At 46.8% G+C, this 13,146-nt stretch overlaps 1 protein-coding gene across 1 annotated transcript in view; it reads right to left on the bottom strand.

Annotated features, from left to right (window-relative positions):
• ATP9A (ATPase phospholipid transporting 9A (putative)) overlaps positions 1-13,146 on the bottom strand; it is a 132,217-nt gene that overhangs the window by 77,760 nt on the left and 41,311 nt on the right. Inside the window, exons 7-8 of the mRNA XM_025399176.1 lie at positions 10,578-10,658; positions 8,921-8,996 (exon numbers count right to left, since the gene is read on the bottom strand). Coding sequence (XP_025254961.1) covers positions 8,921-8,996; positions 10,578-10,658 — 157 coding nt within the window. The remainder of the gene's footprint in view (positions 1-8,920; positions 8,997-10,577; positions 10,659-13,146) is intronic.

Genomic DNA, 13,146 nt, shown 5'->3' with positions numbered 1-13,146 from the left:
TATTTTTATTAGAGACAGGGTTTCACCGTGTTGGCCAGGATGGTCTCCATCTCCTGACCTTGTGATCCGCCCACCTCAGCCTCCCAAAGTGCTGGGATTACAGGTGTGAGCCACCACGCCCGGCTGGAAATTTTTATAGCAATTAAATACTGCTGCAATATTCGGGCATGTGATCAGAGGAGTCGTCTCATCAAATGGGGTAGAGACCATGAAGGCACTATCAAACTGTTGTGGGCCGGGCATGGTGGCTCATGCTTATATTCCCAGCACTTTGGGAGGCTGAAGCAGGTGCATCACTTGAGGTCAGGAGTTCGAGACCAGCCTGGCCAACATGGTGAAATCCCGTCTCCACTAAAAATATAAAAATTATGCAGGTGTGGTGATGGGCGCCTGTAATCCCAGCTACTGGGGAGGCCAACGCAGAAGAATAGCTTGAACCCGGGAGGTGGAAGTTGCAGTGAGCCGATATCGCACCACTGCACTCCAGCCTGAGTGACAGAGTGAGACTCTGTCTCAAAAAAAAACTGTTGTGGCAAGGTGCACATAGTGTGGCTGCATATTACTCACGCACAGAGGCAGGACCACAAATCAATCTTCTACACAATAGGGGGAAAACCCAACAAACCTGTCCCCCTCCACTAAAAGCCTGAGAAGAACTGGTGCTCTAGCCCTTCTTCTAGAAGAACAGGGCTAGAGCACCAGTTCTTCTCACCTTCTAAGAGGTGGCTGTTCCTCAACCTAGGCTCTGTAACATTCAGGCCACCTTCTCTGCCAAGCCCCTGGTCCTCCTCCATCCCTTCCCTTATCCATCACTCTTGTGCTGCCTCAGCCTTGCAGCCCTGCATTGGCTACCATGGCAACCACATCTTCTACAAACTGATGCCAGCTGATGCAGCTGGATCTCATTACTGCTTGGCAAGCTTTTTTGTTTTTTTTAAAAACTTCCAACAGGTAACAGCAGACCTGTTATCTGTTATCTGTAACCGAGAGGCAGGAGTTACATCCTATAGGGAACACAGAAGTGAAATCTCACATAATTAAGATGACTCCTGCTGGCTGTTCCTTGTGTTGAGAACTAGAAGGCAATGGCTTATGTTTACATTAGAATCAGAGGGCAATTAGATGTCTATTCAGTGAGATGCAGGGGAAACTGAGGCCAATTAAGGAAGCAGTCAATGCCCAGATGCTCATACTGACTCTAAATCATACACCGACTAAGGGGCACGGCAGGCAATGCCATCAGATCACTGCTGTGCTCTCTCTCTCCTACTCACCCCCCAAAATAACCGAGCACACAGAGAGGAATTCAGACAAGGGATCTTTAACTCCACAAGGCATCTCCCATGAACTGTCTGAAATAGCTTTCCTCTTCAAGATGCCACTTTGCCTTCCACTCTCCTCCTCCCAGGAGATGACCTCTCCAAGGCGTGTGACCTTGAGCAAGTTGCTTAGCCTGAGGCTCAGTGCCTCATCCCATTAAATGTCCTCGTGTAATGTTATGAGACCAAATCAAGAGAATGGCAGCAAAACAGTTCATCGATTAAAAGTAACTGATAATGAAGACGTAATTAGTACTGCTCATCTCTGAGATTAAGACTGACAAGCGGCCTTTCCAACATTGCTCCTTCCACCTCAGGTTTCTCTGCATTTTCAGCTCAACTATTTTCCTTTTTACTGGTTTCAAAGGAAATACAAAAAACTCTCTCCCATTTCTTCTACAGCCCATCCTAAATTTCTTTTTTTTTTTTTGAGGAGTCTCACTCTGTCGCCTAGGCTGGAGTGCAGTGGTGCAATTTCGGCTCACTGCAAGCTCCACTTCCCAGGTTCAAGCAATTCTCCTGCCTCAGCCTCCCAAGTAGCTGGGACTACAGGTGCGTGCTACCACGCCTGGCTAATTTTTGTATTTTTAGTAAAGATGAGGTTTCACCATGTTGGTCAGGCTGGTCTCGAACTCCTGACCTCAAGTGATCCACCCGCCTCAGTCTCCCAAAGTGCTGAGAGTACAGGTGTGAGCCACCACGCCTGGCCTCCATCCTAAACCTCCAATATACCATAAATCCCATGTTGTGGGCACAGGCATCTGTCTCTTAAGGCACTACCACAGCACTGGGAGTGGCAATGGATCTCAGCACAGAACAGGTGCGCTCTTGCTGCATGAAAAGGAGGAAGGAAGAAAATCACCAAAAGGAAAAACAAACTGGCATATGAAAATGCATTTATTACTGAAATGTTAACATTTTCAGTAGCCAAGGTGGTGGTTACCCTTGGGCGGGTGTTGGGGAGCTAGAAGGGAGTGGAGGGGAGCTTCTTCGGGGCTGGGAAGTGATCTCACCCTGTTCCTTGATCTGGGTGCTAGCCACACAAATGTTAACTGTGTTAAAATCCATCAAGCACAGGGTGGAAGGAGGGTGAGGATCAGAGAACACTACCTACTGGGTACTATGCTTACTGCCTGGGTGACAATATCATCTGTACACCAAACTCCCGCAACATGCAATTTGCCCGTGTGACAAACCTGCACGTGTACCCCCAAACCTAAAACAAAAGTTGGAAGGAAAAAAAAATCCACCAAGCACTATGTTTAGGATTTTCTGTGTGTGTACTATCCTTCCACAAAAGGTTTAGAAAAGAAGAAGAAATGGTGAACTGACCACAAAAAATGAAGTACATCCTATTTATGTGGCTGTCTAGTAAGGAGACAGGCACATGACAGGCAGTCATGAATTTCCAGCCCCGCCTACGCCAGATGAAACAGGACAAGACAACTTTACCCTCATCTTGTTCTCATCACCTTTAACACCTCTCTGTTCCACCCAAAGACACAAGCATTTGACACAGACATCCTCTACTCTAAAGTGTGTTGCTTTTCATTGTATCTTTTTTTTTTTTTTTTTTTGAGACAGAGTTTCCCCCCTGTGGCCCAGGCTTGGGGTGCAATGATGCGCCTGTAGTCCCAGCTACTCGGGAGGCTGAGGCCAGAGAATGGCGTGAACCTGGGAGGTGGAGCTTGCAGTGAGCCAAAATCACACCACTGCACTCCAGCCTAGGCGACTGAGCAAGACTCCCTCTCAGAAAAAAATGGTGCAACTTCTGCTTCCCGGGTTTAAGTGATTCTCCCACCTCAGCCTCCTGAGTAGCTGAGATTACAGGCACGTGCCACCACACTCAGCTAATTTTTTGTATTTTTAGTAGAGACGGGGTTTTACTATGTTGGCCAGGCTGGTCTTGAACTCCTGACCTCAGGTGATCCACCCACATTGGCCTCCCAAAGTGCTGGGATTACAGGCCTGAGTCACTGCATTCAAGACCAGCCTGACCAACATAGTAAAACCTCATCTTTACTAAAAATACAAAAAATTAGCCAGGCGTGCTGGCTCACACCTGTAATCCTAGAACTTTGGGAGGCTGAGGCGGGTGGATCACGAGGTCAGGAGATCGAGACCACCCTGGCTAATGCAGTGAACCCCGTCCCTACTAAAAATACAAAAAAATTAGCCGGCCTGGTGGCAGGCGCCTGTAGTCCCAGCTACTAAGGAGGCTGAAGCAGAAGAATGGCATGAACCTGGGAGGCGGAGCTTGCAGTGAGCCAAAATCACGCCACTGCACTCCAGCCTGGGCGACTGAGCAAGACTCCGTCTCAGAAAAAAATAATAATAATAATAAATAGGGTCTTGCTCTGTCACCTAAACTGGAGTACACTGGTGATCACAGCTCACTGCAGCCTTGACCTCCAAGCTCAAGCAATCCTCCCACCTCAGCCTCCTATATAGCTAGGACCAAAGTCACACAACACAATACCTGGATAATGTTTTGTTTTGTTTTTTTAATTTATTTTTTTTTTGAGACAAGAGTCTCACTTTGTCACCCAGGCTGGAGTGCAGTAGCATGATCTCGGCTCACTGCAAGCTCCGTCTCCCAGGTTCACACCATTCTCCTGCCTCAGCCTCCCAAGTAGCTGGGACTACAGGCGCCCGCTACCAGGTCGGCTAATTTTTTGTATTTTTAGTAGGGACGGGGTTCACTGTATTAGCCAGGATGGTCTCGATCTCCTGACATTGTGATCCGCCCGCCTCAGCCTCCTAAAGTGCTGGGATTATAGGCATGAGCCACCGCACCCGGCCATGTTTTATTTTTTGTAGAGATGGGTTTTCATCATATTGCCTAGTCTGGTCTCAAACTCCTGAACTCAAGCAATCCTCCTGCCTTGGTCTCCCAAAGTGCTAGGATTACAGGTGTGAGCTACTGTGCCCAGCCTCATTTTACACTTTCATGCCCCGTAAGGCTGCTTGTTCACACAGGGCCAGACACGCAGACTGGGCCTAAAGGTCTGGAGCCTGGAGTCTGACCCGAGGTAGTATTCCCTTGCCAGTTAGCTCTCCTAACTCTATTCCTTAAACCAAGTATTTTAATATAAGACTATATAAACACTCCAAAAAAAGTCAGTGGATATTTTTACAATTTTAGAGCAGAGAAAATTTTCTTAGCATGGCACAAAAAACAGAAACCATAAACAAAAGACTCCAGCCTGGGCAACATGGCAAAACTCCATCTCTACAAAACATACAAAAAGTTAGCCAGGTGTGGTGAGGTGTGCCTACAGTCCCAGCTATTCAGGAGGCTGAGGTGGGAGAATCATTTGAACCTGGGAGGTCGAGGCTACAGCGAGCCCTGATCATGTCACTGCACTACAACCTGGGTGACAGATCAAGACCCTGTCTTGAAAAGAAAAAAAGATCAATAGGTCTGACTAGATAAAAACTGCAAACTTTAGTTCCAAAATACTAATGAGATCAAGTGAAACAGTCATTACAATTAAGTCAACGAATAAAAGATTAATATTCTTTTTTTTTTTTTTTTTTTTTGAGACAGAGTCTCGCCCTGTCGCCCAGGCTGGAGTGCAGTGGCCGGATCTCAGCTCACTGCAAGCTCCGCCTCCCGGGTTTACGCCATTTTCCTGCCTCAGCCTCCCGAGTAGCTGGGACTACAGGCGCCCGCCACCTCGCCCAGCTAGTTTTTTTTTGTACTATTTAGTAGAGATGGGGTTTCACCGTGTTCGCCAGGATGGTCTCGATCTCCTGACCTCATGATCCGCCCGTCTTGGCCTCCCAAAGTGCTGGGATTACAGGCTTGAGCCACCGCGCCTGGCCAAAGATTAATATTCTTATGACATAAACAATTCTTACAAATTATTTTTTAAAAGCCCATAAGCAGAAAAAATGGACACAGTACACAAACTGGCCATTCACACTATATATTTAAGAAAATACAAATAAATAAAATGAAGATGTTTGTACAAATAATTTTTCTAAAGGCAAATCAATATGTTAACATTTGTCCAATATCTATCACATGGGCAAAAATTAAAAAGTCAGAAAACACACTGCTGGCTAGGTACACATATAAGTTAAGACTATCAGGTGCCAGGAGGCGGAGTCTGGAGAATGGCATGTAACCGGGAGGCGGAGGCTGCAGTGAGCTGAGATCACGCCATTGCACTCTAGCCTGGGCAACAGTGCGAGACTCCGTCACCAAAAAAAAAAAAAAAAAAGATTATCAGGAGAAGAGGCAAGTTTGCTGGGTAAATCAAAACATAAAATGCATATGCCCTTCCAACAGCAATCCTGTCTGTAATCTCAGCACTTTAAGAGGCCGAGGCAAGTGGATCATGAGGTCAGGAGTTTGAGACCAGCCTGAGAAACATGGTGAAATCTCATCTCTACTAAAAATACAAAAACAATTAGCTGGGTGTGGTGGCAGGCCCCGTAATCCCAGCTACTTGGGAGGCTGAGGCAGGAGAATCACTTGAACCCGGGAAGGTGGAGGTTGCAGTGAGCCGAGATCACGACACTACACTCCAGCCTGGGAAAGGAGGAGGAGGAAAGGACAGGACAGAACAGGAAAGGACAGAACAGGACAGGACAGGACAGGACAGGAAATGAAATGAAAAAATGTAGGCAATATAAAAATTTAAAATTTCCGGGCCGGGCGCGGTGGCTCACGCCTGTAATCCCAGCACTTTGGGAGGCCGAGGCGGGCGGATCACAAGGTCAGGAGATCGAGACCACGGTGAAACCCCGTCTCTACTAAAAATACAAAAAATTAGCCGGGCGCGGTTGTGGGCGCCTGTAGTCCCAGCTACTCGGGAGGCTGAGGCAGGAGAATGGCGTGAACCCGGGAGGCGGAGCTTGCAGTGAGCCGAGATCGCGCCACTGCACTCCAGCCTGGGCGACAGAGCGAGACTCTGTCTCAAAAAAAAAAAAAAAAAATTTAAAATTTCCATATGGTAAAAGAAAATAAAGCCCATCACAAACAAAAACAAAAGACAAACAAAAAACTGAAAAAATATTTATAATCCACAACAAGTGTAAGTTTGAGATTCTTTCCTCTATAAGACATTCTAACAAAGTAATGAGAAAAAGAACTACAAAGGAAAGCAGATAGACCAAAATATTAAGAATTAGCTGACAGGTAGAAAGACGTTCAACTATATTTGCAATTAAATCAAAATTAAAACAGTAGGCTGGGCGCGGTGGCTCATGCCTGTAACCCCAGCACTTTGGGAGGCCGAGGCGGGCAGATCACCTGAGGTCAGGAGTTCGAGACCAGCCTGGCCAACATGGTGAAATCCCACCTTTACTAAAAATACAAAAATTAGCTGGGGGTGGTTGCACACACCTGTAATCCCAGCTACTGGAGAGGCTGAGGCAGAAGAATCATTTGAACCGGGAGGCAGAGGTTGCAGTGAACCAAGATGGGCACCACTGCACTCCAGCCTAGGTGACAGAGACAGAGAGACTCCGTCTTTTTTTTTTTTTTTTTTTAAAAGCCAACTAGTAACTTACAAAGAAACAAAACAGACAGATGCAAAGATGAACACCTGCCAGGTAATCTAGGAAATTCAAACTGAATGAGATACTTATTTTTCAGTCAAATTATCAAAGAATAAAATGTAATTAATTATTTGTTAATAAACGACTTGAAAGTGGGAAAAAATTGGTTCAAGTGACGTGGGTGGAAAGTGGCGAGAAGGGGCGGGATGTAAACGTCTGCATGCTGCGTGCCCTGGGTGGCTGCGCCCAGGCGTGGCCCAGGCATGACCGTGCAGAATGTCTCACTCTTTAGTCATCAGGGGGCCTGAGAGACGTTCCAAAGTATGATGAAAACAAAGGCAGGCAGTGGAAATGAAATGTGGTAAAAAAAAACCTCAAGGGAGAGTGCATCTCTGCCTATTTGTATTAAGTAGTGCACGTGTGGATGGTGACACATGGTACTCTGGGGATAGTTTGTGCTGCTTCATTCCCTCTCCTTGCCACACAGGATCCTAATCAAGTGTCTACTGGACTAAAGAGCGACAAAGAAGGAACAGGCAAGGTGGTTTACACCTATGATCCCAGCATTTTGGCTGAAGCAGAAGAATCACGTGAGTCCGAGAGTTTGAGACCAGCCTGGGGAACAGTGAGACCCCCATCTCTAAAAAAGTACTTAAAAATTAGCTGGGCATGGTGGCATGCACTTGTAGTCCCAGCTGTTTGGGAGGCTGAGGCAGGAGGACAGCTTGAGCCCAGGAGTTAGAGGCTGCAGCGAGCCATGATTGCACCCCTGCACTCCAGCCTGGGTGACAGAATAAGACCCTGTCTCAAAAGAAAAAAAAAAAAAATGAATGAATGAATGAATGAAAGAGAGAAGCAACCAGCAGAGGAAAATGGCTTGATGGTAGGGAGTGGAGAACACTATGTTTGAAGAATGGAAAAAATTGATTCCTCTAATAGTAAAGACAGAAAGTCACCAGCAGTAGAATTATAATACTAATTATACTATTAAGTTAATGATATCACCAAATGTAAGAAAATGATGGCTACACAGTAAGTTCTATTTCTGGAGCAAAGTGCCTAGGTTCAAGTTCCAACTCTGCCTTTTACCTGCTGTGTGACCTCGGAGCAAGTTACCTAACCTCACTCAGCCTCAGTTCCGTCATCTGCAGAATGGGCATAATATGAATAATAGTACTACCCTCACGGTGCCTTTAGGAGGGTTAAGTGCAGTGTGTAACACACATAAGCACCCAGCACAGGGCCTGACACATGGGCTGCATGCCGCTGATGTTAACCACTGCTATCAGGGGTCATATTCAGCCCATGCAGTCAGGTTCAGTGTCATCCCGGCACTGAAAGACACCAATGGGCCGGGTGCAGTGGCTCACGTCTGTAATCCCAGCACTTAGGGAGGCTGAGGTGGGTGGATCACTTGAGGTCAGAAGTTTGAGACCAGCCTGGCCAACATGGTGAAATCCCATCTCTACTAAAAATACAAAAACTAGCCAGCGTGGTGGTATGGGCCTATAATTCCAGCTACTTGGGAGACTGAGACACAAGAATTGCTTGTACCCGGGGGGCAGAGGTTACAGTGAGCCAAGATTGTGCCACTGTGCTCCAGCCTAGGTGACAGAGTAAGACCTTGTCTCAAAAAAAGAGAAAAAGAAAAAGAAAAGCACCAATATCCACTTCCTCTTGGTGTTTAAACACAGAAGCTCCAGCTCAATCAGGCCCACGCCCTTTCCGAGGGCCCCAGTGCCGGCAGTCCCAGCGCAACATACCCTACAAACACAACCTCCAGCCAGAACATCCAGGCTGCCTCCAGCTCTGGGACAGATTAGAATGTCAATCTGAAGAGGCAATTACAGCTATTCCCAGCGTGGACGCTGCAAAAAGGTCCACAAGCCATGCCAGCTTCTCCCCCAGGCGTCTCTAAGTGTCCGAGCTGTAATTAGATGTCAGTTTAATTCCCTGGAGGTGTCGGAACAAGTGGAAAATGCCATTTGAACGAGCACTCCTTTTACCAACTGACAGATGATTATTCTAATTACGAAAGGATTTTCTTTCCTTTTCAAATTGCTACCACATTCCTCGAAATGGCGCCTTACCTGATGCGACCACGGTGCCAGCCCACAGCGTGTTCTCTATGCTCAGGCTCTCGCTGATCGGGGGGTCGCTGTCTTCCTGGAAAAGACCAAACGGACACACGTTCACCCCGCACGGCTTCCCTGGAATCCACAGGCAGCTTCTAGCCTGGTCCGCTCGCGATATCCCCCTGAGGAAACTGGGGGCCCGGTTTGGAAGCCGACGGCTCCACCATGGGGGGAGGGCCGAGCTCTTCCACCATTGCCCTTGGGGTTTTCATCTCCCACAGAAATACGTGAAAAAGTTGGCCTGTGATTTAAGAAGCGCGGGCCTCTCAGCACTGAAAAATGTTTTACGAGGTAAGAATCAAAACGTAAAAGCAAACCAATCAGGCTGTTTGCAGGGCAACTTTGTGGCTTATAGAAAGAGAACGTGGACAATGTAATGTGGGTTCTAGAAATCTGTTGACCCATATTCCTAAAATAATTTTTTTTTTTTTTTTTGAGATGGAGTCTCACTCTACCGCCCAGGCTGGAGTGCAGTGGCGCGATCTTGGCCCACTGCAACCTCCACCTCCCAGGTTCAAGCAATTCTCCTGACCTCAGGAGATCCGCCTACCTCAGCCTCCCGAAGTGCTGGGATTACAGGTGTGAGCCACCACACCAGGCCTCCTAAAACAAATTAAATCCAAATTTAATTTCTCTTCTGAAAGGTCTGGAAGTGGCTTAAAAATTATGAAAACGGCAGATAGGATTTGTATGAATAAAAGATAACCAAAGTTGGGTACGGTGGCTCACGCCTGTAATCCCAACACTTTGGGAGGCCAAGGTGGGTGGATCACCTGAGGTCAGGAGTTCGAGACCAGCCTGGCCAACATGGTGAAACCCCGTCTCTACTAAAAATACAAAACATTAGCCAGGTGTGGTGATGCACGCCTGTAATCCCAGCTACTCAGGAGGCTGAGGCAGGAGAATCACTTGAACCGGGGAGGCAGAGGTTCCAATGAGCTGAGATCATGCCACTGCACTCTAGCCTGGCGACAGAAGGAGACTGCCTCAAAAAAAAAAAAAAAAGGCCAGGCGCAGTGGCTCATGCCTGTAATCCCAGCACTTTGGAAGGCCAAGGCGGGCAGATCATGAGGTCAGGAGATCGAGACCATCCTGGCTAACAGTGAAAACCTGTCTCTACTAAAAATACAAAAAACTAGCCGGGCATGGTGGCAGGTGCCTGTAGTCCTAGCTACTCAGGAGGCTGAGGCAGGAGAATGGCGTGAACCTGGGACACGCAGCTTGCAGTGAGCCAAGATTGCACCACTGCACTCCAGCCTGGGCGACAGAGCGAGACTCCGTCTCAAAAAAAAAAAAAAAAAAAAAAAAAGAGGACATAGATCCATCTGAAGGACAGAGAAAGAAAAACTGCTTTCAGACGTCAGCATTCATGTGAATTATAGCAAAGCTTGGCTCTAAGTTGTTGGGTCATTCAAGCCGTTCCAAGGTCGGAAGAAAATTCTAGTTGTGTCGACCTTACTGAGAAACAATACGTTGGCTTTCAAGGTGGTGCCTTCTTTACGTCCCCACCCGGCATAAAACTACTTCCTGACAAAGAACTATCAGTACTTCTCAGTCTTCATCCCTTACACACTCCCAGTGACAGGATCCTGTGTGAAGTAAGCTCACTTACTCGGGTAAAAGTTCCCACGAAGTTGTGAATGTCAATATTTGGCTCTTCCGCGTACACATACGATCGAATCTGAAGAAGGTCCTGTTCAACAGAAGTCACATTCGGGAGTCAAAACAAAATCACTTCACAATTCAAGACTTCAGGAGGCATCCACTATTTTTCAAAAGCAACTGTATTTCCCACACACAGCAAACAGGCCCTTAAAATTACAGGGAAGGTGGAAACAAGAGGAAAGTCCTCTGTTAAGTAAGTTTAGGAGTCACCGCATACAGTATCTCGAGACACCCTGAGAGACTGTACAGTGAAGACCCTTGTTTCTCTATGTTTACCCAGCACTTTCCAGACTTGATGGGGTGATACTACACACCTATGAATACCCTGGAAAGTGGCAGATCCTCCTCTGCTAAATTCTGGCTTGCAAGACTTGTCTGTACCATTGAAAATACTCATTCAAGCTAGGCGTGGTGGTTAATGCCTGTAATACCAGCACTTTGGGAGGATGAAGTGGGCGGATCAGTTGAGGCCAGGAGTTCGAGACCAGCATGGCCAACATGTTGAAATCCTGTCTCTACTAAAAATACAAAAAAATTAGCCAGGCGTGGTGGCGCGTGCCTGTAATTGCAGCTACTCGGGAGGCTGAGGCAGGAGAATCGCTTGAACCCGGGAGGCGGAAGTTGCAGTGAGCTGAAATCGCGCCACTGCACTCCAGCCTGGATGACAGAGTGAGACACCATCTCAAAAAAAAAAAAAAAAGAAAGAAAGAAAATACTCATTCAACAAATGATTACTGGGCATCTACTCGGTATAAACCTCTGGGAAGAGCTGAAAAAGCAAGTAAGAATGCCTCTCACCCATAAGGATGGCTATCAAAACAAAAACAAAAACAAGTATGATGAAGAGGTGGAGAATCTGGAGGCCCTGTGCACTGTTGCTGGGAACATCAGATGGTGTAAGAGCTATGGAAACAGCACAGCACTTCCTCAAAAAATTAATCAGAAAACTACCAAATAATCCAGCAATTCCACCTCCAGGTATACACCCAAAAGAACTGAAAGCAGGGACATGACATGATCATCTGTCCACCCATGTATGAAGCAGCATTATTCACAACAGCCAAGAAGTGGAAGCAAGTCAAACAAGCATCAGTGGATGAATGGATAAACAAAGTGTGGTCTGTCCATGCAATGGAATATTACTCAGCCTTAAAAAGGAAGAAGTTCTGACACAGGCTACGATGCGGATGAAACTGGAAGACGACATTATGCTCAGTGAAATAAACCAGTCACAAAAAGACAAAAACTAAGTGATTCCACTTATAGGAGGAACTTACAGTAGTTTAATTCATAGAGACAGAAAAACAGAAAGATGCTCGCCAGGGGTTGGGCCAAGGCGGGAATGAAGTTACTGCTTAATGAGTCCAGAGTTCTAGTTTTGAAAGATGAAAAAAGTTCCAAAGATGAACATGGCTGATGCCTGCATGACAAGGTCAGTGTACTTCAGGCCACTGAACTGTGCACTTAAAAATGATTACGATGGTACATTTTATGTTATGTGTCTTTTAGCGCAATTTTTTTAAAAGCAAATGAGAAGTCAACCTTAGGTGATAAGAAAGCCCAAAAGTGAAAGATCTGGGCAAAAACTACATTTCAAAGCAGCATATGTGAAGTGGCATAAGACAGGTACAGTCAGGGGGAGCAGCAGTCACTTCCAGAACAAAGAAGAAAGGAAGTAGATGGGGACTGGGCACCAGGAAAGGCGACGGAGGGGGCAGTAGTGAAGCCCAGGAGGAGGAAGGGACAGGCCAAAGCGCAGTGTGGAATGGAAATAAGTTCAGAAGCAGAAAGCCCCATAGAGCCAGGACAGGATGGAATGATTCCCTGCACTGGCACAGGCGGGTCCCGAGAGGAAATGGCAGGGCGTGGCCCAGATCATGCAACAAGTTAAAGGCCAAGCTAACAATGGATGATTATGTCATATACATACCCACTCACACATATATATGGCATGAGGACAGGAGGTTATATTATAGTGTTGTTTTTTTCTCAGTTGCTTTTCTTCTTTTTTTTTTTCTTTTTGAGATGGAGTCTTGCTCTGTTGCCAGGCTGGAGTGCAATGGTGCAGTCTCGTCTCACTGCAACCTCCACCTCCCAGGTTCAAGCCATTCTCCTGCCTCAGCCTCCCAAGTAGCTGTGACTACAGGCGCATGCCACCACACCCAACTAATTTTTTTTTTTTTTTTTAATAGAGACAGTCTCGATCTCTTGACTCGTGATCCACCCGCCTCAGCCTCCCAAAGTGCTGGGATTACAGGCATGAGCCACCGCGTCCGGCCTACTTTTCTTCTTAATAGGAAGGTCATCTGCTACGGGGGGCTCTTGAGTTCCCATACTCGGCCAACTGCCTGCTGGTCAAAGATGAGGCTTTGCACAAAGAGAGCCAGGAGCAAACCCCAGCCCCCACATACCAGTCGTATGAATTTGGAGAAATCAGTGACCCCTCTGCTCTGTCTCTGACCTGTGAAACAGCCACGCCACCACTACATTTTAGGGGAGCAGTACACAGACACCAT

This window comes from Theropithecus gelada, chromosome 10 (genome assembly GCF_003255815.1).
Source record: "Theropithecus gelada isolate Dixy chromosome 10, Tgel_1.0, whole genome shotgun sequence".
Lineage (NCBI taxonomy): Eukaryota > Metazoa > Chordata > Mammalia > Primates > Cercopithecidae > Theropithecus > Theropithecus gelada.
Note: the sequence above shows the minus strand (reverse complement) of the source record. Positions and strands in the feature narration are given on the sequence as shown.